Source organism: Mytilus edulis, chromosome 14 (genome assembly GCF_963676685.1).
Source record: "Mytilus edulis chromosome 14, xbMytEdul2.2, whole genome shotgun sequence".
Lineage (NCBI taxonomy): Eukaryota > Metazoa > Mollusca > Bivalvia > Mytilida > Mytilidae > Mytilus > Mytilus edulis.
This window is the reverse complement of record NC_092357.1, coordinates 54,408,701-54,432,978: the sequence shown is the minus strand read 5'-3', so window position 1 is coordinate 54,432,978 and position 24,278 is coordinate 54,408,701. Positions and strand designations below refer to the sequence as shown.

The 24,278-nt window shown below is 32.5% G+C and overlaps 2 protein-coding genes across 4 annotated transcripts in view; one reads left to right on the top strand and one right to left on the bottom strand.

The window, feature by feature from the left end:
- The window catches only part of LOC139503701 (triple functional domain protein-like), a 267,815-nt gene extending 255,628 nt beyond the window's left edge, over positions 1–12,187 (bottom strand). For 2 of the 3 annotated variants that reach the window (XM_071293546.1, XM_071293549.1), the window contains exons 1-2: positions 11,978–12,187; positions 281–355 (exon numbers count right to left, since the gene is read on the bottom strand). In XM_071293546.1, coding sequence (XP_071149647.1) covers positions 281–355; positions 11,978–12,044 — 142 coding nt within the window. In that variant the 5' untranslated portion in view covers positions 12,045–12,187. Of the gene's footprint in view, positions 1–37; positions 75–280; positions 356–11,977 lie in introns of those variants that run through there. The other variant, XM_071293547.1, reaches the window with a different exon arrangement.
- A 60-nt stretch (positions 12,188–12,247) lies between these two features.
- LOC139503702 (U6 snRNA-associated Sm-like protein LSm5) lies at positions 12,248–22,982 on the top strand. Its single transcript, XM_071293550.1, has 5 exons — positions 12,248–12,383; positions 15,064–15,159; positions 17,938–17,965; positions 19,527–19,599; positions 22,774–22,982. The coding sequence occupies exons 1-5, from the start codon at positions 12,344–12,346 to the stop codon at positions 22,804–22,806; spliced, it is 270 nt and encodes an 89-aa protein (XP_071149651.1). The 5' UTR covers positions 12,248–12,343; the 3' UTR covers positions 22,807–22,982.
- Positions 22,983–24,278: the final 1,296 nt, after the last annotated feature.

Sequence of the window (24,278 nt, the reverse complement as noted above, 5' to 3'; positions counted from 1 at the left end):
GGCCATCCTCTCTCTAAGAATAGGCACTATATCTTACCTGACAGGTAGGCCACCCTCTCTCTAAGAATAGGCACTATATCTTACCCGAAAATTAGGCCATCCTCTCTCTAAGAATAAGCACTATATCTTACCTGACAGGTAGGCCACCCTCTCTCTAAGAATAGACACTATATATATCTTACCTGACAGGTAGGCCATCCTCTCTCTATGAAAAGACACTATATATATCTTACCTGACAGGTAGGCCACCCTCTCTCTAAGAATAGGCACTATATCTTACCTGACAGGTAGGCCACCCTCTCTCTAAGAATAGGCACTATATCAGCAGCTTTCAACCCATCTGTTCTTTTTCCACCTGAAAACACAAAAAAAATGTTATAATTACAAATGTATTATGCTCAGGATTTCCCAGTGTTCTAGCAAGGCCTAAGAGGGGAAATACACTAACATGTATCTCCTTCTTTGCCAGTTTGCCCTGACCCTTGTTTCCTTACAGATGTTGAACATGCTGTCTCTCTGTCATTTTCCATCAGAGAACAAAGCATGGGGATGTAAACAACTATAGGACACTTTACAGCATTCAACAATGAGCAAAACCCCTACCATATGACTTTACAGCATTCAACAATAAGCAAAACCCCTACCGTATAACTTTTCAGCATTCAACAATGAGCAAAACCCCTACCGTTTGACTTTACAGCATTCAACAATGAGCAAAACCCCTACTGTATAGCTTTACAGCATTCAACAATGAGCAAAACCCCTACCGTATAACTTTTCAGCATTCAACAATGAGCAAAACCCCTACCGTATGACTTTACAGCATTCAACAATGAGCAAAACCCCTACTGTATAGCTTTACAGCATTCAACAATGAGCAAAACCCCTACCGTATAACTTTTCAGCATTCAACAATGAGCAAAACCCCTACCGTATAACTTTTCGGCATTCAACAATGAGCAAAACCCCTACCGTATGACTTTACAGCATTCAACAATGAGCAAAACCCCTACTGTATAGCTTTACAGCATTCAACAATGAGCAAAACCCCTACCGTATAACTTTACAGCATTCAACAATGAGCAAAACCCCTACTGTATAGCTTTACAGCATTCAACAATGAGCAAAACCCCTACCATATGACTTTACAGCATTCAACAATGAGCAAAACCCCTACCATATGACTTTACATCATTCAACAATGAGCAAAACCCCTACCGTGTGACTTTACAGCATTCAACAATGAGCAAAACCCCTACCATATGACTTTACAGCATTCAACAATGAGCAAAACCCCTACCATATGACTTTACAGCATTCAACAAAGGGCAAAACCCCTTCTGTATGACTTTACAGCATTCAACAATGAGCAAATCCCCTACCGTATGACTTTACAGCATTCAAAAACAAGCAAAACCCCAACTCTATAACAACCTGCCACAGTGACTACATTTTATGATTAGTTTCAAAGAAAAACAAATAATTTGGAGGATGAATATATATCATAATACAGTTTACAAAATTTAAAACATCTTAAATAGACTATCATGTGAGTAATATATGGGTTGAAATTATATATCTTCAAATCACTTGATTCTCAAATTAATAAATTCATCAATACATTTCTAATACTGAAAAAAAACTACATTATTTTTATTGCAAAATATTTATATTCAATTTGTATTCCAATGATCATTTTCAAACTGCTATACAGATACGCTGTTGACAATTTAGTGTTTTGTATCCTGTCATTAAAAGACTTTCCCATCATTAACAATATGAAAAACTATTGATTTCGAGATGATAGTCCAATTGGAAATAAAATACTTTACAAAATAAAAATAATTAAGTAATTTGGTAATACATTGTCTAATTGATTAGTTATGAAAATTAATATTCAATTCAAAAGTTATAAAAGCAAAGATTATACATGTATCTACAATATAGTCCAATAATCAATTAATAAAAATTATTATTTCAGATCTGGTACAGTTTGCAAGGTTTATATCTGAACATAGCACCAAGTGAAAATTTGACAAATCAAGAATTGTATATTGAGAAAACGTTTTATGGGAGTTACAGTCTTTCCTTCAATCTACTTTTATTATTCATGTTATTTGGTGAAACATAAAAAATAAACGATTCTTACCCATTTGCTATTAAAAGATCCGATTTATTGAATTTTAACATTCAAGGTGAAATTTAATACATTTAATAAAAAAAAATATACTTTAAACCTAACGACACCAACTTTTCCTACAGAAGATTATTTATACATATATTTAATAAACTTTCATATCTCAAGCTAAAATAAAAACCACATTTTTTCTTTAACAAGGATGTCACTATTTTCAACAGACCAGAGAATTTGTGTTATGTAAGATGAGTGCCTTATCTCTCTTAGATGTGCATGAGGACATCCTGGAATGTGACCTCACTTTTTTCTCGTGACCCCAGTTTAAAAATTTACTTTCATCAATCTAAACAATCAATTGAAATAGGTGCAGTGTAATACAGTCATCTCAAAATCTTTGCTATACCTTTCAACCTTTGACCTCAACTCAATATATCACTTATTTTGTCAAACATGTATTTCTATAACATTTGCTCAAGGTTTGCAGATTTGTGTTAGAGACAAATGTATATACATGTATTATATGTATACATATGAACAGACCTTTTGAAACAAGAATTTTTCTATATAGCCATTTTAGGGGACACAACTCATTGACAGATCCAGGGGAAGGGGAGGGGTGAATCCCCCTTTTCTTATGATCAATGCATTTCAATGGGGATTGGAGTTGAAAACCCAACAACCCTTTTTGTGGCTGAATCCGCCTCTGCAACTTGGAATGATGACCAGATGCTGTTCCAGAAACATTTAGAGCCATAGTACATACTGACTCATTCTGAAAGACAACTTATATCTCATTGTTTTATCTCTAACACTGTCCCTCTGTTGAGCCTCTTTGCATTATCACAACAAGGTTATTTTAATTAACTCCAGCATTACTTCTTTATAATGTCTTCCTTACTTTTTATCTTGTCTGGCCTAAGTCTGTGGGGCCCAGCAGGGGTCCTTATCTATGACTTACGCACATGTACAAAGTTATCTACCAAAATCTTGTTCAATCAGTACCATAACATACATTTTATTTACAATTTTTTTGTGTAGCAATGGCAGTCAGGTTTTTAATCTGCCTAAACCTATAAATTGCTATTCTTAGTTTCCTCCAATTCAAAATAGATTTTAGACCCTTAAACTAATATCCATATCTTTATTTTATTTTTTAAAACTATAGTAATATAAACATTTCAGTAATCCCAAAAGTATGATCCTTAGATGTTAGACAGAGATACTCAAGAGGAAAATGAAGGGAACTCCAAAGACATAATACAGTCCAATGTTTTACATCCTAAAGAACATACAAAGTGATCACTCTTGCTGGAGATGAGTGAAACAGGGTGATATTTTGGTGATTTAAAAGGATAACATTCTGATTGTAAGATGATCCTGTCATATCTACATACTTCAAAGTGATTCACAATTATCATGATCAGCATTCAATGTGAGAAATCTCAATCTATAGAAAAACAGATTATCAATAAAAATATTTCATGATTTTACGAGAAAGGTTTTATATCTGAAGAGTAAGACCAATCTCTTTGTCATAACATCTAACAGTTATTTGCTAAAACATTTAGTATGTTATGTATAATCCATAATATCACTATCAACTTGACTGCTGATTGCTCCAATTTCTCACAGGACACTAATCAAAATTCAGTACTCCTGAAGCATAAACAATTCAGTCCCTCTCAAGTAGGAGTCATACTGACCGTGCAAGGGCTGTATAGCCTGGCAGTCAGGGTTGTTAAAAACTTCCATTGTGAATTTGTTAAGTAGGAATAATGTAACATCAAAAAAGTCAACACACCCAAAAGATCTTACCAAAACCTGAGTTCTTGGGAAACCCAACTGAAACATATTCACAAGTTACCTTAAAAACCCAAACTTCAAAAAAAACTATTTTTGGTATGCAACAAATGCCAAAGACAAGTTTTCAAATCTTAATCAGAATGCATGTATGTATATCTTGAATTTTACTACTTATCAAATGGTATCAACTTTAATACATCTCCTCTTACAAAATATCTATTTCAATTTTGATTTCCTATTTATTCTAATATGTATCTGTTTTCCTAGCATTTAATTATTTTAAACTTGTTAAATGAGTTTTATTTGTGTTGTTAAAAACCTCTCTTAACAAATTATTTAAAATCTGAATTATTTCTTTTTGATCCAAAACCACAAATTAAATATACAAGAACTTTAAAAGAAAAATCACACAAAATGTCTTTATCTTTAAAAGTCTTATAATATATGCCCAAAGCTTCAAACAATTTACCAAAAAATATAAAAATTCCCTTCAGAGCCCCTTAAAAAGAAGATGTAAGTTATGAATGAACAGATAAAACACAGATAGTAGAAATATTTGGGTCATAGTAAACCAAGCTGATTATATTCATTTTAGTGAGAAAAATGTCTGGTCAAAATATGAGGCAGGTACTTTGGAGGTAAAAAAATCACTTGATATAAAAAAAACAAAAATACAGATTGAAAAATATCAGAGGAAGACACAACAATGAGAAAGATTGTTAAGACGGTTAAGGAAAAGATATTCATTTAGGATAGGGGACCCTTAAACATGTGTCTCTATAAGAAAAACTATTGCATGCTCTCATTAGGCCAAACAAAATATAGTCAATTCTTAGTACAAAGTAACCTACATGTTCATGTTTACCCTTAAAAATTTTATACTTATCATTTTATTGGCCCAACATGTTTTATGCGTGTAGCTTTAATTATGGTTTAATGTAAATGTTGCAAACCATACATGTATACTTTGAGTTTAATGATAATGAAGTAACTAATATTAGATCTGAAGTCAAATAAGCACAAGTTTTTTTCACATTGTTGAAGACAGGGGACCTACATGTTTTGTTGCCTACATCCACATCTTTAAGGCTTGCAGGTACATTATTAATGTATGTACATTCAACAGTTGTCTCATAGTCAATCATACCCCATCTCCTTACTTTTATTTATTTTATTATTATGTAATTTTAAATAATAGACAAATGTATTAACCATTTTTTTTTAAATTCTGCATTTATCATGTAAAATAGGAAGATGTGGCATGATTGCCAATGAGACAAAACTACAGCAGCAACCAAATGACCTAGATGCTTTGTTTCTAACACAGACAGAGGATGATATGTAAAGACATCTGCAAACTTACTGCGACATTGTCTGACATCTGTTTTGACATACATTTTAACCTAATGATAATTTCAACCAAATGTCATATTGTCTGATTATAGATAAAAGAACAAATGCATATGCTTGTATAAAATGAAATTGTAGGGCACACATCAGATCTAAACTGGCAGAATAGGCTAGTCAAAGCTTTTTTACCATTAAATATGATATTTTTTAAATATTTCATTTCTGAATAAGACTTATATATAATAATATTCAAATGATTCACTCCATGTGTAGAAGCTCCTAATTTACTGTAGCAATTTTATTCTTTTCTAGTCCCGAACATGCATGAAATATTTGTCACTGGACAGAAAGTAAGCAACAATCAATAAACCTTTTACAAGTCCATTTATATATATATATATATATGTACTAGAGAAAATTGATTGGAAATATGTCCATTGGTCCGACACAGATGTCGTTCGTGCTTGCATAAAACCTTATAACATAATAAAAGGAAACCACCAAAATTAGAACTAGGTCTGACTTTTGTTGGAATAAGCATTGTGTATAAGTTTCATAAAATTTGGTCAACAGAAACTAAAGCAGTAGAACGGAACTAATTTTAGGACATACACATGTATGAACACACAATATACAGCGGGAGAACAGGCAAAACTTACTGCCCCCTCCTCTGTTCTTAAGAGTCCACAAGAAGAATGGGAAAGCATGTACATGTGCACCACCAACATAACCAATAGCAATAAAAACAATATCTGCATATATATTATTCAGGAATCTTAAAATGTTTATTAAACTCACCGGCCTAATCATTAACATGCCAGGATAAATGTTTAAGGGATTCTTTTTTCAATTTTCATTAATTTAGATGCATATATATATATATATATATACATGTACGTTGTATGTATGAATAAAATAAATAGTTTCTTCACTCAGAAATTTTTGAATTTACCAGATTTGTATATGTACACTGTACTTAAACCTGACCATAGATGTATTGAAATTCCTTTTGGCAAACCACATTTCTTTCCTGAAGCAATCACAAAAATATTTAACTGTCATATTTGTACATTTAACAAATTATCCAATTGACTTTGAACTTCCTTGAGTCGTAAAAAGGGATGAAATTCTTAAGTCTGATTTCTGAATCATTATTTATTACTTTTAAGTATTAAACATATTGATAAATATATTTGTACAATAATCTAGACATAAAGAAGAATTGTTTCCTTATAATTAATATCTGCTAAAAATAATTAACCAAAACCTTAAGTACATTAGTCAAGCCTATCAATAAAAAGATATAATTATATCTATTTTCAATAAAATACTTATAAAGACTAATATTGGTTTTAAAATACACACTAAATACTGTGGATTCATTATTATTCGTTGGATACCAATTTTCGTGGGTTTCGTGGGTACAGGTGAACCACAAATTTTACATGTTTAACGAATAGCATATTTCCGTTTGCCTTTGTAAACAGAGATTGGCAAAACAAGAAATCAAATATCCATGAAAATGCAATTTTTCAGCAATCCATGAAAATAGATATCCACAGTACCCCAGATCAAAATTAGTGTTTATAAAAGTCATTAGAATACAAACAATGACACATAGGGAGGTGAAAGATACTTAATAGATCTTCAAACTCATAATTAAATTGATATCAAAATGACAATACCATACAAAAAACAAAATAATGATGAAAGAAATACAACAGTACACTAAAATAAAAAGAAAACCAAAGACTGACTAACCGAAAGAAGGTTATCTCAGGTGCTCAAGTTGAGTAGGCAGATTAAAAGTCATACATGTAAAAATAGGTCTCAGAATAGCCTTCAACAATCAGAAAAAGCCATATCATATAGTAGGCTAGAATAGGCCCTACAGGGAAAATGGGAACGAGAAAAATAAAGGCCTTCTCTAAAATAAAATTTTGGAAAAACAACCCAGAACAAATGGTTTACTTTTTTAACAAATTGTGACTTGGAGTTAGATGGAGGGTGTCTCATTGGCACTCATGTATACAACACCTTCTTACATCTAAGACAGACATGGACTAGACTAATTGTTATTCACCTTGAATAATGAATATGCTTGTAATACATGTACTTGCTACTGGTCATTGAGCAATCATCAACCAACTAGTCAATATCTAAAAACTTGAAACTAAAAAACAACAAAATTACTCCTAAGTTGTCAATGTCTCTATATAAGTGAATATTACTAAATCATCGTTGGTGAAGTTTTAAAAAGAAAGTTAGAAAAATTACAGAAATGATAATTGTGTATAGTTCTTGAATTTCATTTGAAATAAAGACGACCACATATTTGTTTGCTGGTCTCAAATATTCAAAGTTCCTGAAGAGCACTGTATGACCATGCAAAGCTGACTATAAATTTCATGTCAAGACCTTTTATATCTGACCAGGCCATTCATTAGGAGGCGGTACCCAGTACTTTTACCCTTCTATGCTATTGACAAGTACCGCCTAAATGTAGGAATTTTAATATAAGATATTCATGGAATAAATTGAAAAGTACCACCTAGAAACGTGGAAAGTACCAGTCAACATGATAGATAATGAAACCCCTGTCTGACCCTACTGTATGTGGGTTTTTTTATTGTTGAAGGTCTACAGATGCCTATAATTGCTAACATCAACTCTCTGAACTCTGGTGGATAGTTATTTCATTTGGCGATCATACCACATCTCCTTGTTTTATATATATTAAAACCTTGTATGATTGACATGTTCAAATTTTTCAGATTTTTGGTGTTAAACATCACATCTACATGTTGTGTACATGTAGCATTCAGTCCACATGGCTGTATAATGGCACTGCATTTGTAGGTAACATTTGGTCAAAATAGTTGCAGTAACCTGGAAAGAACCACAACCTTAGATAGGAAAAGATTTCATTCAAATGACTTGAGTAGGATTTAACCTCACAACTTCAACATTGAAAAAGAGGGACAAAAGATACCAGAGGGACAGTCAAACTCAGAGTTTGCAAATAAACTGACAACGCCATGGCTATAATAAAAAGACAAACAGGCAAATAATAGTACACAAGACATAACATAGAAAACTAAAGAATGCCATACACAAATTAAACCCCACCATAAACTGGGGGTGATATCAGGTGCTCCAGAAGGGTAAGCAGATCCAGTTCCACTTTTAATGTTAGGGGTTGGATAAACACACAACAATTCATCAAACTTTGTCACTATTGAAATCATGTACATGTACATGTACACATGCTATCATTTGGGATGGAAACCTGAAGACAGAATATGCATCATTTTCTATAATTCAATAAAAAAAAAAGTGGCAGTCATATTCTGAGCACTAAGTAAGATTTATATTTTCTGTTAGAAACAGTATGAAACAACATAATGAAAAAAAAAGTATAGATATTTTTGGCTCAGCATCTTGCATTAAACACAGTGAATACATTTAGAAATACCTTTGGGTTTCAAGGCAAGCATGAACAAATATTGAATTGAAATCATAGTAAAATAGCTATAACTACCCTCTTATTGATATAACTCCATCTTTAGTTGCTTGCTGAGGATGGTGGTTTAAATATAACATCTGAATGCACACATGATATCATTGATACACAAATGTCAGGGGCGTAGCTACCCGGAGGCACGACAGCACGTGCATCCACGTCAAAAAAAAAAAAGCAGAAGAGAGAGAGATGAGTTGGTCAATCGGAATCGGAGACTGTTGGTGTCTTTTCCGTCTATCCCGGATATAAGTTTGACAACCTTGTTACAAGTGTTGATGAAGCTGTTCATTCAGAAAAAGTTCGTAGCTTCGAAGTTGTGTGCACATTGATTCGGCATGCAAAAAAAGAAATGGCAAAATAAAAATTTATCAATTGAATGTTAAAGGAAACAGCTATGTTGTCACTTTTTTTAATTGATGAAATAAATAACTTCATTAAATAACGACATTTGGTTTCAAAATATTTTTTTTTTTGGAGATTATGACAAAATCGGAAGGTTACTTGTATCTTTTAAAAGATTTTTACTTTTGAATTTGTAATGCTCAGTCTAAGATATGTAGTTTTGGAGCACATTTTACAGTGTACAGTTCATCAGTTTGGAATGAGATGTACCAATCGGCATTAGAATTATCAGATCCCTTGGATATCGTTGAAAATATGCCGAGGCGATGTGGTTGACAGACTACCGGAGCCAATCACCCTGCAACCAGGCCAAAACATTATTTTTTGTGTTCATAGACCATATGATAAGGCAACTGGAGAGTGGAGTCGCGTCAAGTTATCAGAAAATCGCTTCTTTGTGCTGTATCTGCTTCATCATGTTGTAGGAAATATCACAAACAAACAAATCTCAATACTGTCTGAAACATACGAAACTGACCTAGCATGTAATTTTGACAAATTCAATTGGGAGGTTGCTCGATGCCGAACACGTACGCTGGTTTATAACATCTCGCGGGTGCTACCATGCCATGACGGCCCTGAGATCTATCAGTCACGGTACTACGTATGTAATTGAAAACAAATGTACGATCAACAATGAACAACGAAAGTTACATAGCATTACTGCATATTCATCGGGATTTCAGTGTGAATGTTGACAAAGTAATAGAGAAGTTTGTTTCTGCCCAGACCCGAATAGCAGATTTTGGACAATTTTGAGTAAATTTTGTATCACAAATATGTGTTGTTTATGTAACTATATTCAGAAGATTTATTAATAGTTTTACATTCATAAATTTTTATCTACATATAGCTCCTCTTATAACCGTCCTATGACCGAAACCCCGAAAAAAAAAAAATTCTGCATAATAGGGTCCCAAAAATTTTTAGCCTCGCTCCACTCAGCAGTAGTTGCATCCACATCGTTTCTTTCGAGCTACGCCCCTGAATGTATCCTGTGTTTTGCCTTCTCTTAGAATTTTTACTGTACTTTACATGTAGGTACAAAATGTAGTTCTACCCGGAAAACACTCAAGTGATTCTATCTGACATCACACACAATATCTGAAAGTATTGTAGGCATCACATTACCCAACGACATTGTTCAAATACAGGGAATGACCATACAGAATACAATGTAGACCTTAACACTATTTGGAAATTTGTGCAGCTTGACCTGAGAATCTGTGCCGCTATGACAATATAGACATATTCACACTTGTATGCAAATTTGTCCGCCATTATGTAAAATCACACAGGTTACCGTAAACTTTGACATCACAATTCAAAATATTTGACCTCACATTTAAAAAAGGCAGGACAGAGATTACAACTAAAAAAAAATGCAGGACAAAATTTTTCATCCTAGCCCCCCCCCCCCCCCCCCCCCCCCCCCCCATAAAAATCAAATGGTAACTCCCTTAGGGCTATGCAGATTTATTGCTATTGAACGAGTAGCTAGCCTAGCTGCTACATAGATATTGATAGCAGCTAGGCTAGCTACTCGTTCAGTAGACAAAAATCTATGTAGCACTACGTAACCCTACGATATTGAACGCAAGTCTGTTGTACAGTTACATGTTTTAAAAATAGAACAAATAACTCAGGGTGGCCAGGTATCATCTATTGATTGCAATATCTCACACTTTCAATATCGATTTCTCAGTACAGGGGTATTGTGCATTGCTGCTGTCGAGATTTTCAATTAATCGGTAGATGAAGGGGGTACTATTGAGGCTAAAAATTCATCTAGAAAAAATGTAAAATACGATCGGGAAAAGCGGAAAAGAACATATCTAGTGACATGGACAGAAAGATTCCCCTGGGCAAGGTCGGCTGTGGCGCCAGGATGAAATTACCGAGACCATGTTCTGCGAATATTGCCAGTGTTTTCCCGACCATCCCAATAAAAGGTCTCCCTTGTATGTGTGGGCAACTAATATAATAATTAAACCACTTGTTTCACACGATAAAACCAATAAACATGTTTTCTCTGCCAGAAAATAAACTAGTTTAAAACGGTGTATAATGTCCCCTTCAAAACATGACACCCACCATGTATTATGCAGCAAACTCTGATTTGTAAGGCATACATGGGCTAGCAGGTCAGTTTTGATGGGCTAGCAGTTCTTCGAACAGGGCTAGTAAAATCCTGCTGCCAATAAGTCCTGGGCTAGTTATCTGTAACAACATTTTTTAACCCCTGCCATTGTGGCGTCATATATTTTTCTATTGTGACGTCAAATATTTACAGGAACATTTTTCTTTGTGATTAGTTCAAAGCCAGTTGAATGTGGGACATCTTCATTATACATTTGTATCTCTTGATTATAGTTTAAGTGTGATTTGGGAGTGTTCACAGAACAGATATATTGCCAGGCCATAATCCACACTACACACCATACAGTTTAATAATCAAACTCAAATGTTTAGATACCAATTTCCAGAGTTTCATATATATGCATGTTTTCCAAACATTCATAAATTATTTTGTTCTGGACAAAAAGTTTATATCAAAATCAAAAGTATTGTTGATTAATTTATAATAAAACTTAACATTAAGACAATTTGATACATAACTTTCAAAACTAGTGTGTTCAAAGCTTAAAACATGAGAAAAATTCAGTTATCTTGCTGTTTGGCATTTATTTTGGAACACGCAATGGACCATGACGAGATAAACTTCATATAAAAACAGTAAAGTTTTCTTTGTTTTTCTGTACCTGGGCGATAATAGCATTCCACTTCTCTCTCATTAGTCACATCTTTTCTGTGCTCTTGATTGTTCATGTCTTTTCGGCCATGAGACGCTCTAATTGCTCTTTACAATAATCAGCATCATTGTGTAGCATCTTCATCTTTTTCGGCCATCAAAATTATTATTTCGGTAGACATCGGATATTTCCGTAGCTTCCGGTGGAATTTGTCATAGTAGGCGTGTTCGACTTTACCGCCATGACTCATTCCTTCTTCTTAAGTATCAAAAACCCCGAGAATAAATTTATTTTTAGTGTCGAATCGGCCTTTTCTTTCGTTATCTCTTTGGCCTTTTCTACTTTGTCAACAAATCCACATGTGAGAAACCCACGATGACAACTTTCTCAAATCCATCTCAGCTACTTCCACTTGGTAATTTGTGCTAAGTGTACGATAATAGATAGTGTATTTTTTACTGGCTTTCAATTAAGGCTGCAATTTTGGAAGCTTGTCATTTCAAACCATAAATGTACAACAGTTTCAAACCATATCTATGACCATATAAATTTTTAAAAAGACCGGTATATAATTTTTCATGTGAAAGAGGTCGAAGTCTGTACAAATACTGTTCCTGCTTTTGTTAAGGGTACACTTTCTTTGACTCAATTGGTTGGAGGCTGCATACTTTTATAGATACTTTTAACTGTAGATCTCATCGAATGATAGTGGGTCTCATAATTTGGGGTCTAAGCGTGACGCGGGATTGCCAATTTTTTGTAAGCGGGACACGTGAAAGTCAAATTATTGTGTCGTGAAAACGGGAAGTAAGGTCTAGCGGGACTCTGGAAATGACAAAAAAAATGAAAATTGCTTACGTACATAGTGTAAGCGGTATACGGAAATCTAACAAAACAGTAAGAGGGATCCTTTGTAATTTGATGGTACATTTCTTCTCTATAACTCTCGTAGTTGGGGCACTCTGTGAGGTAGTCTTGTTGTGTTTCCTTAGTTCCACAGCTGCATAAGTCAGTGGTGTTTTGCCCTGTGCATTGTTTATAGTAGTTAAAGGTTGTATGGCCAGTTCTTAGTTGTATAAAGATGATGAAGTATTTTTTGGTTGGATAATTAAAGATTGGGATGTTTTAAACGTTTGGTGTTATCTCAAAAAGTTCTCTTCCTGTGTTGCTTAATTCCCATCGTCTTTGCCACTTCAGCATGACACTCTTGTGTGCACCTTATTTTACATCTTGAAGGGTAAGTATGTTGTTTTTTTGACAGGAGTTGTGTTGCTTCTTCTGCTGCTTGCTTTGCCAATAAGTCCTCTTCGTCGTTCCTTTGAATATTTGTGTGTCCTGGTGTCCATAGGATGCAAATTTCCATCCATTTAGTTCTTAGGTCCTCGATGTGTTCTCTGATGTCTGGAATTACATCAATATAGGATTTGGGTGCCCAATTTAGTGTCAGGAGTCCTACTGCACTTTGATTGTCAGCTAGAGAAGATCTTAAGTGTGGCGGTGGTTTTGTGTAGTCTTTCCAGTATAAAAAATTCCAGTACCATTACAATTGATACAAGCTCTGCTAGACAATTCGTAACTACATTAATTTGTTACCAAGACGTTTCGTACCGGGTGTTATTATATATGTTCTGGATCATATATACATAAGTATGTGGACCAAACGCGTAATGTGTATACTAACCTTCTGTGTGCATTGAAATCATGATCTTTGGATCATTCTGATGTGTCTACGATGTTTATAGTTGCTCTTGATTTCAGACGAGACCGGAAACATTTAAAAAATGATGAACAATTTAAATTCTTCTGTTCTCTTCGTATGTTTGCATACCTGTCAACTGACCCGTATTCTGCGGGTGTGACCCGAGATTTTCACAATTCTGAGGGATCACCCGGGACACCCGGGACACCCGCCGGGTCATTGAAATAACCCGGGAATTCCGAAAATGAACCGATTTCACCCGTATTTCTTAGCCTTGAGATTGATTTCATAAGTAATATTCCTTTGAAATACCGGCAAATTCGTAATTCAATGAACAGGAAGTTCATCTAGTTATGTAAACTGTCAAATTAAGTGACCAATTAAGTGCATGGCTTCACTTGACAGCTTTGATGTCAAACACACTATTAATTAACACCAATTACCTTAGATTTAGGTCGTAAATAAATTGCCCTGTTGTTTTACAAACATATTTCAACTAAGAGTTATTTCCCCTTATTTGTCACTATTCAAAATTATTCCTTATATTTACGTTTTATGGGTGAAAAAGATTAAATCATAAAAATTCAAATACATATTGAAAAATAACTTTACATTATTTTTATACCTTTATACATTTTTTTTTAAAAGTTGAAAATTATTTTTTACATTTATACTTCCTTTAACTGTATTACTATATTTTATCATAGTCTAATTTCCTTCTGAATTTGATGATGGAATGTTTTAAGGCTACATTGCCAGTAGCCTCAAACATTTTAAGATTACATTTGAAAACTAAATTCTAGTATTTGATGATCACAAAAAGTAAAGAACATAAGACTGTTTTACACAAATTATAAAAGTCTTTAAAATTGCAAATAATTGTTAGGATTTAAAATGACTTAACCAAGTTAACATGCATTGATGTTTTGGTATCTTTGATATACATTAAATCATAAGAAAATGTACCATAAATACTAAAATTCAGCTCGAAAAAGTTCGTACGCGTTATGACCTGAGATTTGATTCTTCAATGCAGGTCATGACCTGCATTTTCATCGTCACAGGTTGACAGGTATGTGTTTGCAAAACTGTACTTGTAAACTTAACAGTGTAAAATCAAATGTGCAATCAATTATTAAAATAAATAAATATAGATAGATATGATATATACATGAACATGATAACATCAATAAGTCTTTTTATCTACATGTATAATAGTCATCACATGAGCATAACTTATGAAAAGATGTTATATAAAAATCTCCATTTCACCTATTTCACTTATTTTTTGCATCCAATATTACATTGAAGTAATAAAAATTTTAAAGAAGAAATTGGAAATATTACGATCAATAGCTCTGACACTAGTTTTTAACTATTTAATTTCTCATTTCAGAACTGGTAGATAAATGTATAGGATCTCGAATCCACATTGTGATGAAGAACGATAAAGAAATAGTTGGAACTTTACTTGGTTTTGATGATTATGTCAGTATCCTTTTGACCTATTTAAAGAACAACTACCTAGGTCATGGTCTATTGTATGTCTTTTAAAGTGTCTGAAAAAAAAAGCTGAATGTCATCTTATCATTACTGACCTAGCTGATAAGCTAATCATACATGTTCTGTAGATCAATTATTTGGGGGGTTTCGTAGCTACAGTTGAACCACAAATTTATCTAAAAAAAATTGTTTGCACTTGAATGCAGATTTGGCGAAACCATTGAAATCAAATATTTAACATTTAAAATGAAATTTCACTTAAAATCTCTAGTTCTGAACCCTTTCCCTTTCACACCGGTACAGCTTACCGGTGAAGCCAATTTCATAATTTTTTGGGGCATTTAGACTTGTTCCATCGCCATTTGCTGACGTACAGATGTGGTTAAGGGCTCAAATTAATCCTCAGATAACCAGCAATGTGATTTAATGTGCATCAAACCTCTATTATTATTAGTTTAAAGTCAAGTCGGCCCATACTGATGTGTAATTTTTCTGTAAAAACTATTTATTTTTCTTCGAATTTTGAGGAATACATGTATATATATTCTCAAAAAGAAGTGCAAAGAAAACTGCTCTTCTCAGAGGATTTATGACTTTTTCAATAACTGTGCGGTGAGTTTTAAAAGAATAGTATTAAACTAATAGTTATAACATGTACACTAGTTAAAAATGTAATTTTTAGTGTAGCAGTGCAATCACAAACTTGAAATGCGCTAAAAATCCGAAGTCATTTCTTAAAGATATTATGGGAAAAGAGTCAAAAACCACTAAAATATTCTGAAATTTTTTTGCAAAATTGAAAAAGATGTAACAAAACATGGTTTTGTAAGTGTTGCAGTATTATGAAATTGAAAAAACTTTTGTTTGAATAAAGGAACATGTATATTTCTATGAAAAATGACATTTTAAAGAGTGGATTCCTCCTAGATTTGCATAAAAATCATGCATTTGGCAACAAAAATTTATCATCTGAACACATAATTCCAAAAAGAAAACAAACTGGGTGAGAATCTTTCTACTATTTTTTTTTTTTTTAATTTTCATCAGTAGTAGTAGAATTTCAATAAATTCTTTACAATGCAAGTGGCACAGAGGTACGCCGATCTATCCCAAGGCGCAAGATTGAGTGTTTAAATCTCAGTGCCGGGGTTGGAAAAATAATTTCCTATATCATGTATATTAAATGTAACTTAACTTAACTTTACTTTCAATTTCAATTGCCCCCCCCCCCTTTTTACCCCCTTTGCTCCATCAGACTCGGTCTAGGGTGCACCAGATCAAGCTAGCATTGGTTATTCAATGAATTTTCCTTATAAAAACAGAATTTAGGTTGCTGATTGATTGAAAACGAATTAGACAAATAACTCGGGTCCAAGTTTGAAATTGGACAAAAAGAGCGTCTAAAATAAGTTATTTTGATTGTCAAGGACATCTATATTTCAAGGCCTATAGCAAGTTATGCGTCTTTTTATACCAATATGATAATAATATGTCTTCCACAGACTCGAGGCATTGTGTTTCCATCAAAACCTGACCCTATTAGCGCAAAAATATGTCTCTGCACAAGGATTTTGTATTTTTTCACTTTTTCTCCCAACAGTCACATGACCTTTGAAAATATACCATTTAACCAAAAAATGACGAATTATCTTCAAACTTAATTTTTTGAAATATTTTACCAATTATCTTTCGTTTGATCCCAACATGGCATGTGTATGACAATTAATGCGAATGCAGTATTCATTTAAACTTTGATAATGTCTTTTCTATAAGTAAAGGTCTAAAATGCATAAAAGGGAAAGGGTTAATATGTATACAATTCAAAGGAAAATCTACAATAAAAGCTTATTATTGCCTTAAAATTTACTTTGTATCCCATTTTTATTAAATGCATGTATAATATCATCTAACATCAAAGAAGAAACTTAAAAAAAGGGAGATAATTATTTTTGTCTTAAATTTATATTGTACATGTGCCAATGTATGCAAATGTATATCTCTATATAACAAAAATACACAATGTAATTAATAATTTTATTGTTATCATATTGTCATTGTTTAATTATGCATTTATATACACATAAAAATGATAGATAAAGATACCATTTTGTTTTGGTATGATACCGAAATAAATTTATATTTTTTTAGGGGGAATTGAAATTGTACATGTGATCATGGTGCAATATGTTCTGGGAGTTACTTGGTCTGTTCTTCGTCCGCCTGTGATCACTGGATATTTACAAGAAGGGTCACGCAAAGGTCTCTTACATACAGAAAATATGTCGACGAATTGCTTCCTGGAAGCAAGCAATTACAAGAAAGTAAACTTCTTCTAATTGTGGACAAATTAAAGAATTTACTTCAGAAAAAAAGTATATATGTACATTAGTTTAATAATGCAACTATCCATTTTGTTATTAAAAAAACATATACATCAATTTTTTTTAATTTGAGGTTTCATATGACTTTAACAAATAGACAGGAAATATGGGGGGAAAATTCAAAAACTTCGATTACATTTTTAATCTGCTATCCCAGTGCCTGTGACCTCTTGCTACAAAGAAGCCAAGTATATAGTTTTCAATAGGTCCCTGAGTCATCAATTTTTCCAAAATGATTTCAATTTTACATGAATATTTTGAAAAGTTGGATAATTGTCTGTCATGTCTGGCATGTGCATTTGTTATATACATTTGTTATGTACTTTTATATACAAACATCACTCTCCCAAAACGTGAAAGAAGAATAATCCTTAACAGTATGATAGATATGGTATTAGAAGATGTGACGGAATTGTGAGTATTTTTATGCATTTAAAATCATTAAACCCTGGAAATATTTAGTTTATTAAGGGACGACATCAAAAGTTCAATGTAGGATAAAAAACTTAATTCACATAGTTTTTTTCACTGACCCCCCCCCTCTTAACTTAATTTGGGAAAAATTGATTTACTAATAGGGATATATGTAAAAATCGTTAAAGTTTTTTATCCTACATTGATTTTTTGATGTCATCCTTAAGTATGCAATACTGAATAGACCTTCTACAGACTTTTGACACAGGGTTCTATAATTATTTGAAAGTAATGGTTATTTTTTATGGTAAGACATCCTGGTACTTGGTTATGCCCAAGACCAACAAAACAAGTATAATTAAACATATGATCAATGCAATTCAGTGGGAAAGTTCACTGTTTTCCTATTATTTTGTTGTGTACAAAAAAATAGAACAATTTACTTTTTCTAAAAATGCTACATTTTACTGCTTAGTTCCTCTCACTTGAGCCAGTACCAGGATTTTCTACCTATGAGTAGGTGACCAGTCAAAAAAATATAAACTATGGAGTCAAAAATTAGTAATATGAAAATAGTATGCTTTCTACATTATGTGTACACAAGTTATTTATATCAGCCCATTAATGTAAAAAATATAAACTATGGAGTCAAAAATTAGTGATATGAAAATAGTATGCTTTCTACATTATGTGTACACAAGTTATTTATATCAGCACATTAATTTTGGTAGTGAATTGTAACAACATTGCATATGATCACCTTACAATACATGTACACTCAAGGTACATGTACTAAAAAATCAAGCAAAACAAAAAAAAATCTAGTCAACCAACCATTATTTTTATTTTCAAATTAATTCAGGGCTAACAAACATTATGTAAAACTTTTATCACAGATAGAAAAAAAATTGCACGACACAACACAACATACATGTAAGTGCTGCAGAGAATCAAAATAATAGATATATATACTTTTTTCACCTCCTTTATAGGAGATTGATGTTAAAAACATTATTAGCCAACCACGATTTTTCACCTCCTTTACAGGAGATCGGTATTAAGCATTAAAAATAGTGCCAATATATACACTTAAATTTTTTGAGTTGTGTTTCCTTATATAAATTTGTATACTGTTACAATGAAAGTTTTTCACTGAAACTCATGTTGCCCTGAGGTTCTTGGCCAGCAGACGTAACAATAAGATGAACCTATTTTGTGTTTATAATTTAACACATTGATGAATTTTCTGTTTAGGCCCAAAAGTTATAAATTTTACAATTGGTCTAAAGAAAACAAAAAAATAATATACAACTTAGTTGTCTTTAGGCAATGTTTTTTCAGTGCCAAAATATTATTCTGTAGAAGCTAAAAAGTTTACCTAAATAGTACACTTTTTTACATTGATTTGTTGATAAATATATAATTTGTAGATATTATCTTGCATTTTTGACACAGACTTTGTTTCTTGACATTTTACGAATATGTGCAATTAAACTTCACACTAGTATATAACTTTTGACTGTAACCAAAATATATGACAATTTTTCAAAAAATATTTCAGTGAAAGTACATCAGAAGGGCGACGGGTAACCAAGCTAGATCAAATTCTTCTAAATGGAAACAATATTACTATGGTTAGTATTATTATCTGTGCCTCACTTGAATTCTCAATGATAATGAGTGAAATTTATCATGTTTATTGGAATTTTCAATTTATTGAAAATTTAAGATGATTTTTATACGACTGCAAAAATTGAATATTATTTGGTCCTATATTGGTATCACGTTGGCGTAAGCGTCGTTGTCGTTGTCGTCTTCTTCCGAATACTTTTGGTTTACACACTATAACTTTAGTTTAAGTAAATAGAAATCTATGAAATTTAAACACAAGGTTTATGACCACAAAAGGAAGGTTGGGATTGATTTTGGAAGTTTTGGTCCCAACAGTTTAGGAATTAGGGGCCAAAAAGGGCCCAAATAAGCATTTTCTTGGTTTTCGCACTATAACTTTAGTTTAAGTAAATAGAAATGTATGAAATTTTGACACAAGGCTTATGACCAAAAAAGGAAGGTTGGGATTGATTTTGGGAGTTTTGGTTTCAACTGTTTAGGAATAAGGGGCCAAAAAAGAGCCCAAATAAGCATTATTCTTGGTTTTCGCACAATAACTTTAGTATAAGTAAATAGAAATCAATGAAATTTAAACACAAGGTTTATGACCATAAAAGGAAGGTTGGGATTGACTATGGGAGTTTTGGTCCCAACAGTTTAGGAATAAGGGGCCCAAAGGGTCCAAAATTAAACTTAGTTTGATTTCATCAAAAATTGAATAATTGGGGTTCTTTGATATGCCGAATCTAACTGTGTATGTAGATTCTTAATTTTTGTTCCCGTTTTCAAATTGGTCTACATTAAGATCCAAAGGATCCAAAATTAAACTTAGTTTGATTTTGACAAAAATTGAATCCTTGGGCTTTTTTGATATGCTGAATCTAAAAATGTACTTAGATTTTTTATTATTGGCCCAGTTTTCAAGTTGGTCCAAATCAGGATCCAAAATTATTATATTAAGTATTGTGCAATAGCAAGAAATTTTCAATTGCACAGTATTCAGCAATAGCCAGAAATCCTCAATTGCACAGTATTGTGCAATAGCAAGAAATTTTCAATTGCACAGTATTGTGCAATAGCAAGAAATCTTCAATTGCACAGTATTGTGCAATAGCAAATATTTTTAATTACACAGTATTGCGCAATAGCAAGAAATATATAATTGCACAATATTGTGCAATAGCAAGATTTTTTTTCAATTGGAGTTATCTTTCTTTGTCCAGAATAGTAGTTGAATCAACTTAAATCATTGTTTTATACAATATACAATTCACTTTTACTACCAGCTGATAAATTAATGCAACCTTTACGATTCAGTGATAACAAGCACTTTTTTACATTTTAATATTTTATGATGTATTTAAATGAGTAGTTATTGTTGCAAACTCCATTAGAAATTTGAATTGAGATCAGTTTTGGAATTTAGGGAAAGGGGGATGTGCAAAAAAAATTGGGGGGGGGGGTCAATTTTTCTCATTTCAGATTTCATAAATAAAAAGAAACTTTCTTCAATTTTTTTGAGAGGATTAATATTCAACAGCATAGTGAATTGCTCAAAGGCAAAACAAAAAATTTAAGTTAATTAGACCACATTCATTCTGTGTCAGAAACCTATGCTGTGTCACCTATTTAATCACAGTCCAAATTTAGAACTAATCCAGCTTGAGTGTTGTGTCCATACTTGCCCCAACCATTCACTGTTCAACCTCTGCGGTCGTATAAAGCTGCGCCCTGTGGAGCATCTGGTTGCCTTTTAAGGACAATTTTACACAATTTGTTTATCATGTTTACTAACTTTAAAAAATCTTCTTTTCTGAAACCACTGAACCAACTCCAACCAAACTTTAGCTGAATGATCCTTAGGGTGTCTACAATAAAGTTTGTGTTTTATTTTCTGATTCGAAAACCAAAGCAGTTAGAGCTAATCTGACATGGGGTTAGTGTTTATAAGGTAAAGTTCTATCAGCCCTGAAGTTTACAGATGAATCTAACAACCCATTGTTGGGTTGCTGCCACTTAATTGGTAATATTAAGGAAATTTTACATATTTTTTTATTATCTTGAATATTATTAATGATAAAGATAAGCTGTAAACAGCAAATATGTTCAGCAAAGTAAGATCTACAAACAAGTTCATACTACCAAAATTGTCAATTGACCCCTTAAAGAGTTATTGCCCTTAAAGGACAATTTTACACAATTTGTTTATCATGTTTTCTAACACTTATTAATATACATTAAACCAAAAAAAAAAACTATACATTAAACCAAAAAAACAAACTACAATGAAATTGGACACTTAAACTCTTGAACGAAAGATAAATGCAAAAAAAACAAGGTGAGCGATTCAGGCTCTTGAGAGTCTCTTGTTTACAAAAAAGTCAATAACTCTAAAATAAAATTTTGAATCATCACCAAAAAGTATACAGACCTTTGGATTAATACATAACTAAGAAGTGTGTAAAGTTTTAAGCAATAATCTTAAATTATTTTTGAGATACAGCGCGACACATGTGAAAAAATTATCCCTGTTTTAGTCATAAAGTCCTGTAACTCAAAAAGTTCAAATCCTATTTTCATTAAAAAGTATACAGATCGTTTGAAACAACTATCTTAAGTTTCATGAAATTTGGATAAGTGGTTCTCAAGTTACAGTGCGACATGTGGATGCTGGACAGACAGACAGATAGACGCTTGACATTTGTATACCATGATACGTCCTGTCAAAAATTTGACAGGCGTATAAAAATTCAAATTTCCGTATTTTTAACAAGATTTATGAAGTAACAATAGTTTATTGCTTTGGGGATGAATGTCTCTGCAATTATTCATGAACCATTAAACCAAAGCTTTTCAAATTTTAACATATTGTTACTGATGACAAAATGGAGTTCAAGTTCAATATTGATAATTTTCATTGTGACAGTTCAGGAGTTCTGGTTCTTGAAGGATTGAAAAATTGTGTTGCTAGTCATATCCATGCTTTAACTCATAAACTGGTAAACCAAAGCTTTTAAAAAAAAATTATATTGTTGCTGATGACAAGATGGAGTTATGGTTCTTGTGATATTGAAAAATTCTAGGATACCAATAAATGTCAAAGAATCCAGTTTGCTCTCAGTCTGACATCCTCTTAAGTTAAGACATAATCTGTTTAAACATTCCTCTACATTTTTGTCTTCATTTTTTTCTTTCAGCTGATTCCTGGTGGTGAAGGTCCAGAAATGTAGAAGTCATGTGATCTCATGACATCACTGTGAAGAACTGTCTACATCTGTTTCCATAGCAACATCATTTTATATTGACCATCTTCATCTTTTTTTTGTCATCTTGTATATAAAATCATTCATTGTCAGTATAAGATTCAAAACATAAAAGTAAAAATAAAAATAAACAATTAAAATTACTCTTATATTATGTTTTATTAGCCACATAGCCGGATAAGAAAACAAAATCCATGTTTTGATTTTTTGAATGACAGATTTCTCGAAAAATGGTGGTTTGAGGGATTTGACCACCAAAATTTGCAAAGGAGTGACACAATTTTGGTATTTTGTAATAGAAATAATAGTGAGGTGCAGCAGTTTTTCTTCAGGGACTACCAGATATAAAAATATTTCGAGAACTCTTGAATGACATTAATTTCTTTACATAACAAAAGATTCATTATTATTTGTTTGATAATTTTCATTGCTTTTTAGCTCACCGCTCCACAGGAACAGTGAGCTTTAGCCATCACTTGGCTTCGGTCGTCGTCCATCTTGTGTAAACTATTTCAAACATCTTCTATGAAACTACTGAACCAATTAAAGTTTGTGTTTTATTTTCTGTTTTGTCAAAAAACATGGCCACCATGGCTAAAAATAGAACATGGGGGTAAAATGCAGTTTTTGGCTAATATCTCAAAAACCAAAGCAGTTAGAGCAAATCTGACATGATCAAAGTGTTCATAAGGTAACGTTCTATCTTTATTTTGTTGTTTTTGGTTAATTGTTTATGATAAAGATAAACTGCAAACAGCAAAAAATGTTCAGTAAAGTAAGATCTATATAAGTTCATATGACCAAAACTGTCAATTGACCCCTTAAGGAGTTATTGCCCTTTTAAGTCAAATTTTCACAATTTGTGCGTCCAGTTACTTTAAAAAAAATCTTCTCCTTTGATACTGCTGAATCGGTTTCTGCTAAACTTGGGCGGGATGAGTTTCAGAGCATCTAAAACAGGTGAGTGATTGAGGCTCATGAGAGCCTCTTGTTTAAAATGGCATTTTGGTTTGATAACGTAAGAAGATTATGTGTGCAAATTTTTATGAAAACGTCAATAGTTCAATTTTTTTTTTATTTTATTAATATACAGCAAAAATGATGTTTTCTTTTTCTACATTCATGGACATTTGATAGATATGAGTTATTTGAAAAAACAAAATGCACAAATTTAAAGTCATATGAAACGAGTGACTGGTGAAAAATAATCTTTATCCAATTCTTGAACTAATGCATGTATATATCATAAACTAAGTCTTCTGTGCACAATTTTATAATTTTTTATGCAAACATCGTATAATCATCACCTCATATTAAACAATCAACAAAGAAGTATGTATATTGAGAACGTGTATAACATGTACAATCAGATAAGATTGTTGCATATTGCGATCACCGGATTTTTACAAATTGGGTCACGCTCAGGTCACTTTGAATAC

What these genes read in the sequence shown, in the direction of transcription:
- LOC139503702 (XM_071293550.1), top strand. Translation starts at nt 12,344, where the DNA reads ATGACAACTTTCTCAAATCCATCTCAGCTACTTCCACTTG. An exon ending in TGGTTTTGATGATTATGTCA is followed by an intron (nt 15,160 to 17,937) that starts GTATCCTTTTGA and finishes ACAGTATGATAG; the next exon opens with ATATGGTATTAGAAGATGTG. An exon ending in ATGGAAACAATATTACTATG is followed by an intron (nt 19,600 to 22,773) that starts GTTAGTATTATT and finishes TTTTTCTTTCAG; the next exon opens with CTGATTCCTGGTGGTGAAGG.